The sequence below is a fragment of the Perca fluviatilis genome, chromosome 9 (assembly GCF_010015445.1).
Source record: "Perca fluviatilis chromosome 9, GENO_Pfluv_1.0, whole genome shotgun sequence".
Taxonomy (NCBI): Eukaryota; Metazoa; Chordata; class Actinopteri; order Perciformes; family Percidae; genus Perca; species Perca fluviatilis.
The window spans coordinates 1,589,278-1,604,277 of record NC_053120.1 but is presented as its reverse complement, the minus strand read 5'-3'; the positions used below and the strand labels follow the sequence as shown (position 1 = coordinate 1,604,277).

Genomic DNA, 15,000 nt, shown 5'->3' with positions numbered 1-15,000 from the left:
ACACACACACACACACACAAAAACCACACACAGACACACACATACACACACACACACTGCTAGTTTAAGTTTAGTCTGAGTTAGTTTGTGTCTTGAAGGTGTTACTTGTTATTTAGTCTACTAGTGCAGTGCCTGTTTGGAACGGGCTGATTTCTTGGCCTGTGGTATTACTGCTTGTAGAATTCATCAAAACCAAATTGTACCCCAAAATGACTTACAGAAGGACCCCACACTACTTCATATGCACCTCCACTGTATATCCAACTACTGACTTACAGTACAGGCCAAAAGTTTGGACACACCTTCTCATTCAATGCGTTTAATTATTTATTTTCATGACTATTTACATTGTAGATTCTCACTGAAGGCATCAAAACTATGAATGAACACATATGGAATTATGTACTTAACAAAAAAGTGTGAAATAACTGAAAACATGTCTTATATTTTAGATTCTTCAAAGTAGCCACCCTTTGCTTTTTTATTAATAAGGGAAAAACTTCCTCTAATTAACCCTGACAAAGCACACCTGTGAAGGTAAAACCATTTCAGGTGACTACCTCATGAAGCTCTGTGTCGGTGTTCTAACCTCCGGTGGATATATGAGGACTATGGTTAACTGCTCCTCAGATCTCTGCAGGGTAAATCCAGTCAGCTAGCTAGACTATCTGTCTGTCTGTCTGTCTGTCTGTCTGTCTGTCTGTCTAACTGCTCCTCAGATCTCTGCAGGGTAAATCCAGAAAGCTAGCTAGACTATCTGTCTGTCTGTCTGTCTGTCTGTCTAACAGCTAGCTAGACTATCTGTCTGTCTGTCTGTCTGTCTGTCTGTCTGTCTGTCTGTCTAACAGCTAGCTAGACTATCTGTCTGTCTGTCTGTCTGTCTGTCTGTCTAACAGCTAGCTAGACTATCTGTCCAATCTGAGTTTTCTGTTGCACGACTGAAACTACTTTTGAACGTACACAACAAAAACTTAGAAAATGTCTTTGTTTGTTTGTCCCTCTGCAGAACTCCACAGCTCATCTTCATCATCTTCATCATCTTCATTATCTTCATCATCATCTTCATCATCATCATCATCCTCTCCGTCTCCATCCCGCGTCATGACGACCTCATCTTCGTCCAAAGCGCGTAGCGTGGTCCTGGCGCTGCTGGCGCTGTGGGCCGTGGTGTCTCTGGTGGTGATCGTTGTCTGGGCGACCTCTCCCGATCTGAAGGGTGCGGCTCAGTGCCGCGCCGAGCTGCAGGAAGCCAAAGAGAAGCTGGCGGGCGCCAAAGTGGTGTTCGCCGAGAACAAGGCGGCGCTGGAGGACATGGTGCACGCGGCGAGGGAAGAGACCGCTCGCCAGACGGCCGAGGTCGTTCTGGTACTCGCACGCCTCAACGCCACCAACGCCACGCTGCAGCAAAGCCTGCAGGAAAACGTGAGTACAGGTCTTACATCTTTTCTTCTGTTGGACTTCTGTCAGACTTCTGTCGAACTCTATACACACTAAAAGTCCTGATTATTTACATGGAGTCTGGTGGAGATATGCTGGCTCTATACACACTAAAAGTCCTGATTATTTACATGGAGTCTGGTGGAGATATGCTGGCTCTATACACGCTAAAAGTCCTGATTATTTATATGGAGTCTGGTGGACATATGCTGGCTCTATACACGCTAAAAGTCCTAATTATTTACATGGAGTCTGGTGGAGATATGCTGGCTCTATACACGCTAAAAGTCCTGATTATTTACATGGAGTCTGGTGGAGATATGCTGGCTCTATACACACTAAAAGTCCTGATTATTTACATGGAGTCTGGTGGAAATATGCTGGCTCTATACACGCTAAAAGTCCTAATTATTTACATGGAGTCTGGTGGAGATATGCTGGCTCTATACACGCTAAAAGTCCTGATTATTTACATGGAGTCTGGTGGAGATATGCTGGCTCTATACATGCTAAAAGTCCTGATTATTTACATGGAGTCTGGTGGAGATATGCTGGCTCTATACACGCTAAAAGTCCTAATTATTTACATGGAGTCTGGTGGAGATATGCTGGCTCTATACACACTAAAAGTCCTGATTATTTACATGGAGTCTGGTGGAGATATGCTGGCTCTATACACGCTAAAAGTCCTGATTATTTACATGGAGTCTGGTGGAGATATGCTGGCTCTATACACACTAAAAGTCCTGATTATTTACATGGAGTCTGGTGGAGATATGCTGGCTCTATACACGCTAAAAGTCCTGATTATTTACATGGAGTCTGGTGGAAATATGCTGGCTCTATACACGCTAAAAGTCCTAATTATTTACATGGAGTCTGGTGGAGATATGCTGGCTCTATACACACTAAAAGTCCTGATTATTTACATGGAGTCTGGTGGAGATATGCTGGCTCTATACACACTAAAAGTCCTGATTATTTACATGGAGTCTGGTGGAGATATGCTGGCTCTATACACGCTAAAAGTCCTGATTATTTACATGGAGTCTGGTGGAGATATGCTGGCTCTATACACACTAAAAGTCCTGATTATTTACATGGAGTCTGGTGGAGATATGCTGGCTCTATACACGCTAAAAGTCCTGATTATTTACATGGAGTCTGGTGGAGATATGCTGGCTCTATACACGCTAAAAGTCCTGATTATTTACATGGAGTCTGGTGGAGATATGCTGGCTCTATACACACTAAAAGTCCTGATTATTTACATGGAGTCTGGTGGAGATATGCTGGCTCTATACACGCTAAAAGTCCTGATTATTTACATGGAGTCTGGTGGACTTCTGTCAGATTTCTGTCAGATTTCTGTCAGATTTCTGTCGGACTTCTGACAGACTTTGGTCAAACTTTTTTAAACTTCTGTCTAAATTCCCTGATTGCAGCATTTTTTCATCAATGTTTTTGTTGCTTTATTTATGTACTTTTAACAGTTTTCTTTTTTCCATTTTTTGACGTTTTTTTTGTCGTTTGTCGTATTTTTATGTCAACGTCTCAACACCATGTTGCGGCACCAAAACATGAGTTAACATCTTATATCGATGGGAGTCATTTTTTATGAAAAAACAGTCAAACTTCTGAAATTGGAGCATTTTTAAGACGTTTTTTGACACTTTCTTTGACATTGTCTCTTTGTTTTTCGAACCGTATCCTGTGATACACATTGTTTGTAGTATTTAACTTTAGGTTTTAATGTGTTTATGTATTTGTCTTGTGAATTACTTTGTGATTTATATAAACTAGATTTACTCGATTGTCAAAAGGCTGATCTTTGTTCTCAAAGAGGAAACTTGTACTGAGGCTAAAGTTGAAGGTTTCAGATATAAAGTTTGAATCTGTTTACATGTGTGTGTTTCTGTGAGTGTGTGTGTGTGTGTGTGTGCTTGTGTTTGTGCATGCATGTGTGTGTGTGTGTGCATGTGTGTGTGTGCATGTTTGTCTCTGTGTGTGTCTCTGTGTGTCTCTGTGTGTGTGTGTGTGTGTGTGTCTGTGTGTGTGTGTCCTGTGTATGTCTCTGTGTGTGTGTGTGTGTGTGTGTGTGTGTGTGTCTCTGTGTGTGTGTGTCTCTGTGTATGTCCTGTGTGTGTGTGTGTGTGTGTGTGTGTCCTGTGTGTGTCGTGTGTGTGTGTGTGTGTGTGTGTGTCCTGTGTGTCTCTGTGTGTGTGTGTGTGTGTGTGTCTCTGTGTGTGTGTGTGTCTGTGTATGTCCTGTGTGTGTGTGTGTGTGTGTGTGTGTGTGTGTGTGTGTGTGTGTGTGCCTCTGTGTGTCTCTGTGTGCGTGTGTGTGTCCTGTGTGTCCTTGTGTGTGTGTCTCTGTGTGTGTCTCTGTGTGTCTCTGTGTGTCTCTGTGTGTCCTGTGTGTGTGTGTCTCTGTGAATGTCTGTGTGTGTCCTGTGTGTCCTCTGTGTGTCTCTGTGTGTGTGTGTCCTGTGTGTGTGTGTCTCTGTGTGTGTCTCTGTGTGTGTGTCTCTGTCCTGTGTGTGTATATGTCCCTGTGTGTCTGTTATGTCTCTGTGTGTGTATGTCTCTGTGTGTGCCTGTGTGTGTATGTCCTTGTGTGTGTATATGTCCTGTGTGTGTGTATGTCTCTGTGTGTGTCTCTGTGTGTCCTGTGTGTGTATGTCTCTGTGTGTGTCTCTGTGTGTCTCTGTGTGTGTGTCCTCTGTGTGTGTCTCTGTGTGTGTGTGTCCTGTGTGTGTGTGTCTCTGTGTGTGTGTGTCTCTGTGTGTGTATATGTCTCTGTGTGTGTATGTCTCTCTGTGTGTGTATATGTCTCTGTGTGTGTATGTCTCTGTGTGTGTATATGTCTCTGTGTGTGTATGTCTCTCTGTGTGTGTATATGTCTCTGTGTGTGTATGTCTCTGTGTGTGTCTCTGTGTATGTCTCTGTGTGTGTCTCTGTGTGTGGCTCTGTGTGTCTCAGTGTGTATATGTCTCTGTGTGTGTCTCTGTGTGTATATGTCTCTGTGTGTGTCTCTGTGTGTGTCTCTGTGTGTGTCTCTGTGTGTATATGTCTCTGTGTGTGGCTCTGTGTGTCTCAGTGTGTATATGTCTCTGTGTGTGTCTCTGTGTGTATATGTCTCTGTGTGTGTCTCTGTGTGTATATGTCTCTGTGTGTGTCTCTGTGTGTATATGTCTCTGTGTGTGTGTCTTCGTGTGTGTGTCTCTGTGTGTCTCTGTGTGTCTCTGTGTGTCTCTGTGTGTCTCTGTGTATGTCTCTGTGTGTGGCTCTGTGTGTCTCAGTGTGTATATGTCTCTGTGTGTGTCTCTGTGTGTGTCTCTGTGTGTGTCTCTGTGTGTATATGTCTCTGTGTGTGTCTCTGTGTGTGTCTCAGTGTGTGTGTCTCTGTGTGTATATGTCTCTGTGTGTGTCTCTGTGTGTGTCTCAGTGTGTGTGTCTCTGTGTGTGTCTCTGTGTGTGTCTCTGTGTGTGTCTCAGTGTGTGTGTCTCTGTGTGTATATGTCTCTGTGTGTGTCTCTGTGTGTATATGTCTCTGTGTGTGTCTCTGTGTGTATATGTCTCTGTGTGTGTCTCTGTGTGTATATGTCTCTGTGTGTGTGTCTCAGTGTGTGTGTCTCTGTGTGTGTGTCTCTGTGTGTCTCTGAATAGTTTTCCCTCCCAGCAGCTCAGAGTTTAGATCCCAACAACGTTTCCAGCTTCATTTTCTCAGAGTTGTTGGTTGGAAAAACTGAGTGTTTGCCTTCCCTCCTGACTCATTCCTCTTTCCTCAGTTCACCTCTGATCTACTCCTCCCTCTCCCTCTCCCTCTCCCTCTCCCTCTCCCTCTCCCTCTCTCCCTCTCTCTTCCTCCTTCTCTCTCTCTCCCTCTCTCCCCCCCTTCTTGTCCTGTGAAGCCTCAGTGTTTGCTGAAGGGAAACTCTGACGTCATCACTGTGGACTGTGAACAATCTGGAGCATTCCCGTTATTAATAGAAACAGAAAGTGTGCAAATACATGACACATTTTTCCTAAAACAGAGATGTAACAAAGATCGTAGAGCTGCAAAGAATCATCGTCGAAAGTCGCCAAGTTCTCTGAGTTCTTGTGAGTGTCTGACAACATTATGGGATGGATCCCTACAGAGATAGACCTTTTAGTTAAAGAGTAAGATCCTTTTAGTTTAACATGAAACAGCCCCGAAATCACCATCACCAAACTCCACCAGACTCCTATAATCAGACTTTTACTTTTTTCAGACTCCATGTAAATAATCAGTCTGGTGGAGATATGCTGGCTCTATACACGCTAAAAGTCCTGATTATTTACATGGAGTCTGGTGGAGATATGCTGGCTCTATACACGCTAAAAGTCCTGATTATTTACATGGAGTCTGGTGGAAATATGCTGGCTCTATACACGCTAAAAGTCCTGATTATTTACATGGAGTCTGGTGGAAATATGCTGGCTCTATACACGCTAAAAGTCCTGATTATTAACATGGAGTCTGGTGGAGATAAGCTGGCTCTATACACACTAAAAGTCCTGATTATTAACATGGAGTCTGGTGGAGATAAGCTGGCTCTATACACGCTAAAAGAACTGAACATGTCGCAGCGCTGCATGCTGGGTAAATGTTGTACCTGTCTCGGTGTTAGCAACACAGCCGGCCCAAACCAATCAGGTGCCTCAATAAGATTCCCACTGTTTTTGTCACTTTTTTTCAACAATTTCGTTGTTGTTTTTCCTACTTTTGTTGTTTTTTCGAAATAATAAAAAAAAAGGTTTTACTTTTGCCCTGATTGGCCCGTTGACGTCAGCCCTGATTGGCCCGTTGACGTCAGCCCTGATTGGCCCGTTGACGTCAGCCCTGATTGGCCCGTTGATGTCAGCCCTGATTGGCCAGTTGATGTCAGCCCTGATTGGCCCGTTGATGTCAGCCCTGATTGGCCCGTTGATGTCAGCCCTGATTGGCCCGTTGACATTAGCCCTGATTGGCCCGTTGACGTCAGCCCTGATTGGCCCGTTGACGTCAGCCCTGATTGGCCCGTTGATGTCAGCCCTGATTGGCCCGTTGACATTAGCCCTGATTGGCCCGTTGACGTCAGCCCTGATTGGCCCGTTGACATTAGCCCTGATTGGCCCGTTGATTTCAGCCCTGATTGGCCCGTTGACGTCAGCCCTGATTGGCCCGTTGATGTCAGCCCTGATTGGCCCGTTGACGTCAGCCCTGATTGGCCCGTTGACGTTAGCCCTGATTGGCCCGTTGATGTCAGCCCTGATTGGCCCGTTGACGTTAGCCCTGATTGGCCCGTTGATGTCAGCCCTGATTGGCCCGTTGATGTCAGCCCTGATTGGCCCGTTGATGTCAGCCCTGATTGGCCCGTTGACGTTGGCCCTGATTGGCCCGTTGATGTCAGCCCTGATTGGCCCGTTGACGTCAGCAGCTGTTTTCTTCTCATCTTTAAACGTGTTTACGTTGGTTTATTGATTATAAAACAGCTTCTCAACCGGTTGACTTGAGTTTCTTGTAGAGACAACCTACCTTTCCTTCTTTCCTTCTTTCCTTCTTTCCTACTTTCCTTCTTTCCTTCTTTCCTTCTTTCCTTCTTTCCTTCTTTTCTTCCTTCCCTCTTACCTACTAACCTACTTCCTTCTACCTTTCCTTCCTTCCCTCCTTACTTCTACCTTTCCTTCTTCCCTTCCCTCCTTCCCTCCTTCCTTGGTGAACTATGCCTGGGCAGGGTGAAGCCAGAGGAAACTCTGGTGCAGGCCCGTTAGCGGTCCTGATGTAAGAATCGGGGGTCTGGTCACTCTGACCTCTGCAGTGAATTTGCAGCCATAACTCCACAAAAGGCCCAAATAGCCAATGTGTCTCTCTCTCTTCATTCTTCTCCTCCTCAGCACCTGCTCATTAATGTCACGGCTGCCATTACACAAACATGTTGAAATAAAAGCCAAAAAGCTTCCTTCCTCCATAACCTCCCTAACTTTAGTGCACCAGCGTCTGATGTCATCGTTATTGGTCTTTAGATCATGCAAGCAGATCACCCTGGAATCTGATGTAGGCCATGTTTCAAAAGGTCGTGTGAACAGACCAAACAAAGAAATCAGATCTGAGCCAAAACATCAGAATAAAGCATTAGGCCGTGCGGTGAGATCGTAGCTTGAGATACACGTATCACCACTGCATGCCTCGCTTCCTGTTCATCACTTCCTGTGTTTCTGAGAAATCTGTCAGCATGAGGCGGTTACAGTGTTTCCTGGGTGAGATCAAAGCTGGCCTGAACCAGTTTGGTGCCCTCTGATCTACCAGTTTGGTGCTCTCTGATGTACCAGTTTGGTGCTCTCTGATGTACCAGTTTGGTGCTCTCTGATGTACCAGTTTGGTGCCCTTTGATCTACCAGTTTGGTGCCCTTTGATCTACCAGTTTGGTGCCCTCTGATCTACCAGTTTGGTACCCTCTGATCTACCAGTTTGGTGCCCTCTGATGTACCAGTTTGGTGCCCTTTGATCTACCAGTTTGGTACCCTCTGATCTACCAGTTTGGTACCCTCTGATCTACCAGTTTGGTGCCCTCTGATGTACCAGTTTGGTGCCCTTTGATCTACCAGTTTGGTGCCCTTTGATCTACCAGTTTGGTGCCCTTTGATCTACCAGTTTGGTGCCCTCTGATCTACCAGTTTGGTGCCCTCTGATGTACCAGTTTGGTGCCCTTTGATCTACCAGTTTGGTGCCCTTTGATCTACCAGTTTGGTACCCTCTGATCTACCAGTTTGGTGCTCTCTGATGTACCAGTTTGGTGCCCTTTGATCTACCAGTTTGGTGCCCTCTGATCTACCAGTTTGGTGCCCTCTGATGTACCAGTTTGGTGCCCTTTGATCTACCAGTTTGGTGCCCTTTGATCTACCAGTTTGGTGCCCTCTGATCTACCAGTTTGGTGCTCTCTGATATACCAGTTTGGTGCCCTCTGATCTACCAGTTTGGTGCCATCTGATCTACCAGTTTGGTGCCCTTTGATCTACCAGTTTGGTGCTCTCTGATGTACCAGTTCGGTGCTCTCTGATTTACCACGATGATAGGCCTTAACGGGGTCAGTCTGTGGAAGCAGAATCCTTTCTACAGTCTGGTAGTAGTACTTTTACTGCAGTAAAGGATCTGAATACTTCCTCCAGCCAGGCCAGGCGTCTGTCTGACCCTGAGCCGGGCCATGCTGTGTCAGGCCAGGCCAGGTTGCTGTCTGACCCTGAGCCGGGCCGTGCTGTGCCAGGCCAGGCTAGGCTACAGTCTGACCCTGAGCCAGGCCGTGCTGTGCCAGGCCAGGCTGCTGTCTGCTGATTGAAAGCAGGATGGCTGAGAACGGCTTTTAGAAACATTCCTTAGTTTGAGTGCAGCCGGTAAACTGAGATCAGCTCTTTTAAACAGTCAGCACTTAAAGAGCCAGTCCAAACAGTCAGCCCTTAAAGGGCCAGTCCAAACAGTCAGCCCTTAAAGGGCCAGTCCAAACAGTCAGCCCTTAAAGGGCCAGTCCAAACAGTCAGCACTTAAAGAGCCAGTCCAAACAGTCAGCCCTTAAAGGGCCAGTCCAAACAGTCAGCACTTAAAGAGCCAGTCCAAACAGTCAGCCCTTAAAGAGCCAGTCCAAACAGTCAGCACTTAAAGAGCCAGTCCAAACAGTCAGCCCTTAAAGAGCCAGTCCAAACAGTCAGCCCTTAAAGGGCCAGTCCAAACAGTCAGCCCTTAAAGGGCCAGTCCAAACAGTCAGCACTTAAAGGGCCAGTCCAAACAGTTAGCACTTAAAGAGCCAGTCCAAACAGTCAGCACTTAAAGAGCCAGTCCAAACAGTCAGCCCTTAAAGGGCCAGTCCAAACAGTCAGCCCTTAAAGAGCCAGTCCAAACAGTCAGCACTTAAAGAGCCAGTCCAAACAGTCAGCCCTTAAAGGGTCAGTCCAAACAGTCAGCACTTAAAGAGCCAGTCCAAACAGTCAGCCCTTAAAGGGCCAGTCCAAACAGTCAGCCCTTAAAGGGCCAGTCCAAACAGTCAGCACTTAAAGGGCCAGTCCAAACAGTCAGCACTTAAAGGGCCAGTCCAAACAGTTAGCACTTAAAGAGCCAGTCCAAACAGTCAGCCCTTAAAGGGCCAGTCCAAACAGTCAGCCCTTAAAGGGCCAGTCCAAACAGTCAGCACTTAAAGGGCCAGTCCAAACAGTCAGCACTTAAAGAGCCAGTCCAAACAGTCAGCCCTTAAAGGGTCAGTCCAAACAGTCAGCACTTAAAGAGCCAGTCCAAACAGTCAGCCCTTAAAGGGCCAGTCCAAACAGTCAGCCCTTAAAGGGTCAGTCCAAACAGTCAGCCCTTAAAGAGCCAGTCCAAACAGTCAGCCCTTAAAGAGCCAGTCCAAACAGTCAGCCCTTAAAGGGCCAGTCCAAACAGTCAGCACTTAAAGAGCCAGTCCAAACAGTCAGCACTTAAAGAGCCAGTCCAAACAGTCAGCCCTTAAAGAGCCAGTCCAAACAGTCAGCCCTTAAAGAGCCAGTCCAAACAGTCAGCACTTAAAGAGCCAGTCCAAACAGTCAGCACTTAAAGGGCCAGTCCAAACAGTCAGCACTTAAAGGGCCAGTCCAAACAAATGTCTTCTATACACATGGTCATAATAATACTACTACTAATGTACTCAGGGCTGGTCATAATAATACTACTACTGATGTACTCAGGGCTTGTCATAATGATACTACTACTAATGTACTCAGGGCTGGTCATAATAATACTACTACTAATGTACCCAGGGCTGGTCATAATAATACTACTACTGATGTACTTAGGGCTGGTCATAATGATACTACTACTAATGTACTCAGGGCTGGTCATAATAATACTACTACAGATGTACTCAGGGCTGGTCATAATGATACTACTACTAATGTAATCAGGGCTGGTCATAATAATACTACTACAGATGTACTCAGGGCTGGTCATAATAATACTACTACTGATGTACTCAGGGGCTGGAGGGAGGACTACGGTGGCCCTGAAGGACAAAACACAAGATTTCAGAAAATGCTAAATGTGAAATATGTTTTCTTGTATGGGGTGTGTTTGTTTCAATGCCTCTGTAACTTGGATGGGGGGGTGTTAGATTAACGTGTGTGTGGGGTGTTTGCATTGGGTGTGCTTGTTTCCGTGCCTCTGTAATACGTGTGGGGTGTGCTTGTTTCCGTGCCTCTGTAACTTGTGTGGGGTGTGCTTGTTTCGCGCTGCAGGCCGTCCTGAAGGGGAACATCAGCGTGCTCCAGGAGAGGGTGGAGACTCTGCGTCAGACCGAGGCCAACCTCACAGCTCACATCTCCCTACAGGACGGTAGGAAACTCTCCATCACACAACAACACACAACAACAACAACACACACACACACACACACACACACACACACACACACACACACACTGGACTGAGAACCCACCCACCGCCAGAAAGGAGACTCCTCCCACAACAACCCAACACAACAACAACACAACAACAACAACAACCAACCTCTACACACAACGAAAACAAACACAAAAACACAAACAGAAACGTCTCGTCCAACACAAACAACAATAAATACAACATACACAAACATATACCACACATACAACAACATACATACAATAACACAACAACACACAATAAACACATACACACACATACACACAAAACACATACACACACACACACACACACACATACACACAACATACATACACACACCACACACACACACACACACACACATACATACATATACACACACACATACACACACAACATATACACACACACATACACACACACACACACATAACACAAAACACACATACATATCACATACATACAACAATAACATACAAACATATATACAACATATAAATGACATATATAATATAAAATCAAAAAAAATATAATAACATATAAGAAAAAAGAAAACAAAAAAAAGAGAGGAGGGGGAGAAGGAGGAGGAGAGAGAGAGTCTGTTTTTAATTATCAGTTGAAACCCACATAAAAATATAAAACGATCCTCAAATTCAACTGGAAAACTGTAATCATCTGTGAGAAGGATGAGAGGACATAAGGAGATATAAAGAGAGAGGGAAGGAAGGGAAGAGAGAGGGAAGAGAGAGGGAAGGAAGGGAAGAGAGAAATAAGGAATTACAATATATATTTATATATATTTATAATTACAATATATATATATATATATATATATATATATATATATATAAAATACATAATGTGCAGGTACGCACGTAGAGAGCAGTGGGAGAGAGAGGCTGCCCGGAGATGGAGGATGCACCAGCGTGGTATTTACCGTAAAAAAGTTCTTAACTATTACCTACATGGCCAAGCTCCCTCGTACATCCAGGAACTACTGCACGCACACACTCCTGGTCGCTCTCTGAGGTCTTCAAGCCAGGAGCTCTTAATTGTTCCTCGAACACGTTTTAAAACAAGAGGTGATCGTGCATTTTCGGTGGTGGCCCCAGGGCTCTGGAGCTCTCCTCGCTAGCCTTGTTGAGCTTTGGATTCTCTGGAAACCTTAAAAACACCTGCGGAAGACTCATCTTTTTAGACAAGCATTTCAATTAGCCATATAGCTTTGTATGTGTTGTCTTTGCTCTGTTTTTGTTTTACTGTAAAGCACTTTGTGACCCCTTTTGTCTGTGAAAGGTGCTATATAAATAAAGTTTACTTACTTACTTACTTCCGGACTATAAGTCGCACTTTTTTTCCTACTTTGGCTGGTCCTGCGACTTATACTCAGGTGCGACTTATATATCAAAATATATATAATTTAACATTTTTTTAAATACTGAAAACATACCCCGTATACAATAGAGGGCGCTCTAGGCTTGTGACTGAGACACGCTGCTACAAAGACAACTGAGAAAGAAAAGAGATAAACTGCAGGTAGTAAAATATGCAGCCCGAAAACGGTGATGGAGCAGCAGAAAGAAAGTTTGAAATGAGGGAGAAACTTGTGAGGGAGACTGGAGAACAGGTGACTCTTACTGCAATGAAGAAATCAGAGAAAGCTAATCGGCTAATCGGCTAATGGCGGGCTGAAAGCGAGATGGTCAGAGCTGGAGGAAGGAGTCGGGAGGGGCTGGTCACGCCTTTTAATGATGCCTAATTATATATAATATATATATTATTATATAATGCCTTTTAATACATCATGCACCACGCCCTGGTAGCTAGTTGTTCTGGGTGCTGTTGTGTAGTTGACAGATGAAAAAATAAATAAATGCGACTTATCTATGTTTTTTTCCTCTTCATGACGCATTTTTGGAATGATGCGACTTAGGGCCGTTACAGAGTCAACGCATCGCTACGCTTCGGCCGCCATTACGCGCCGCTGCGTAGCCAAATGTGTCGTCCCAGTTTTTGATACGCGGCGCGCCGATGCGCACAATACTACGCGACACTGCACGTATTGTACATTAAAAATATTGAATCAACATATCTGAGCAATTTCGTCAAACATAGGACTACTGAGTCACATTTTTCGGTATGTATTAACGTTGTGTGTGTGTGTGTGTAGTCTATGCTGTGTGCCCTCCTCTAGAGGCGAGAGAGAGACCCAAATGTATTTATATATTTTTAAAACCTGCTAAACCATGTTTAAGCGACCTTTTATTAATGTATTGGTCAGTGCTAGCCAATCGTAGCACACTGTACTGGTGGGGAAACAAGCATCTGATAAAAAGAAATCAGCCAGCCAGCTGCAGCTCTCTCCGGGAGGGTCTGGCTCTGCCGACCGAGCACCGTGGAGCGCTCTGCTGCCCCCTGTTGCGTGGGCGGTGTATTGCATTTCACGCATCGCCCGTGACGCTTGGGTCTACTTGCGTCCACTGTTTAGACTATGAAAGGGAGCGGGTCGCTCGCGTTGGTTGCTCGCGTTGACTCTGTAACGGTCCTTAAACTCCGGAGCGACTTATAGTCCGGAAAATACGGTAGTCTGGTGTGTGGGAACATTTTGTTACCTATGACGACAGTGGAAATAAAACAATAGATAGAGCTGCCACTGTGTGCATGCATTGTGCAACATGCATTCAATTATGCTAGTTTTAGCTTTATATCATATGCTGAAGTATATTTCTGGAGTGTTAAAGATTAAAAGAAAAAATAACAAGAACCGTACAGAACCGAAAAAGGGTGATACGAACCGAACCGTAGACCACCCCTACAAGCCATAGTGTTTTAATCTCCTCTCCCCACCTACTTCCAATAACTTCTTGTAATCGGTCCGAAAGCCCAAACCATCCAAAAAGTGTTTTCATTTCATTTATTTCATTTATTTATTTAAACAGGGACAACGTACAATATGCATTAACCTTAGACAGGAGAAATGCATTATACCAGGTTGTAGCACATGTGCTAGTTTCCACCTGTAGTCCCTGGGCAGGCTGATGTCAACAAATTTAATTTAATAAAAACATTTATCCTATAACCAACATTCAAATGAGCATTAAAATGATCCCACCCTTCATTCATTCCTCAGCATTCATTTACTAATACACTCCCACATACACATCAATTACTATACATTATGTGAGCATGTTTGTTTTAAAAGAAGCCATTTTTTGTCCCGATGCATGCTGCAAACGAACCGGACCAGGGTTCAGTTTGGTCCAGTTCCGAGACCACCTCTTTTGATCGGACTGAAATTTGGTATTTTGATCCACACCTTGGTCGAGGCACCTTTCTCATTTGCAACTTTGGTTCGGACAAAAACTGAAAAGTCTGACAGTCCGGACCAAATGATGTAGGTGTGAAAACGCCCTGAGTGGTCGTGTTAAAGGTTAAAGGAATAAGGAGAGATTTCGGTGAGTAAGCGTCTCCGGCAGCAAACAGGAGCCTGATGGGAAGAGCAGGAAGTCCTTAACGAAGGTGACTTCCTGCTGTGAATAGGCGGAGGGAAACGATGGATTCCTGTATGGAGCAGATATGAGAGCAGCATTGTGTTCAGCGTGTGATGAACATTACTCAGGGTTTAATGGAGCAGCTGGAAGAAGTGAGTCACAAACAGCAGCAGAGAACATTAGAGTCACTTTTAATCAACACTTATCCTTGTTTTTATACATTAATGAGGAATTTTGTCGTTGTTTTTCAACCTGGAACCTTTGTTTCCCCATGTTTCTGTGTCTAAGTGACCGATGGCCCAACCACCAGACTCCATGTAAATAATCAGGACTTTTAGCGTGTATAGAGCCAGCATATCTCCACCAGACTCCATGTAAATAATCAGGACTTTTAGCGTGTATAGAGCCAGCATATCTCCACCAGACTCCATGTAAATAATCAGTACTTTTAGCGTGTATAGAGCCAGCATATCTCCACCAGACTCCATGTAAATAATCAGGACTTTTAGCGCGTGTATAGAGCCAGCATATCTCCACCAGACTCCATGTAAATAATCAGGACTTTTAGTGTGTATAGAGCCAGCATATCTCCACCAGACTCCATGTAAATAATCAGGACTTTTAGCGTGTATAGAGCCAGCATATCTCCACCAGACTCCATGTAAAT

The 15,000-nt window shown here is 44.7% G+C and overlaps 1 protein-coding gene across 2 annotated transcripts in view; it reads left to right on the top strand.

Annotated features, from left to right (window-relative positions):
* si:ch211-1a19.3 overlaps positions 1 to 15,000 on the top strand; it is a 22,579-nt gene that overhangs the window by 1,689 nt on the left and 5,890 nt on the right. For both annotated transcript variants that reach the window (XM_039811216.1, XM_039811215.1), the window contains exons 2-3: positions 1,007 to 1,422; positions 10,695 to 10,791. In XM_039811216.1, coding sequence (XP_039667150.1) covers positions 1,102 to 1,422; positions 10,695 to 10,791 — 418 coding nt within the window. In that variant the 5' untranslated portion in view covers positions 1,007 to 1,101. The remainder of the gene's footprint in view (positions 1 to 1,006; positions 1,423 to 10,694; positions 10,792 to 15,000) is intronic.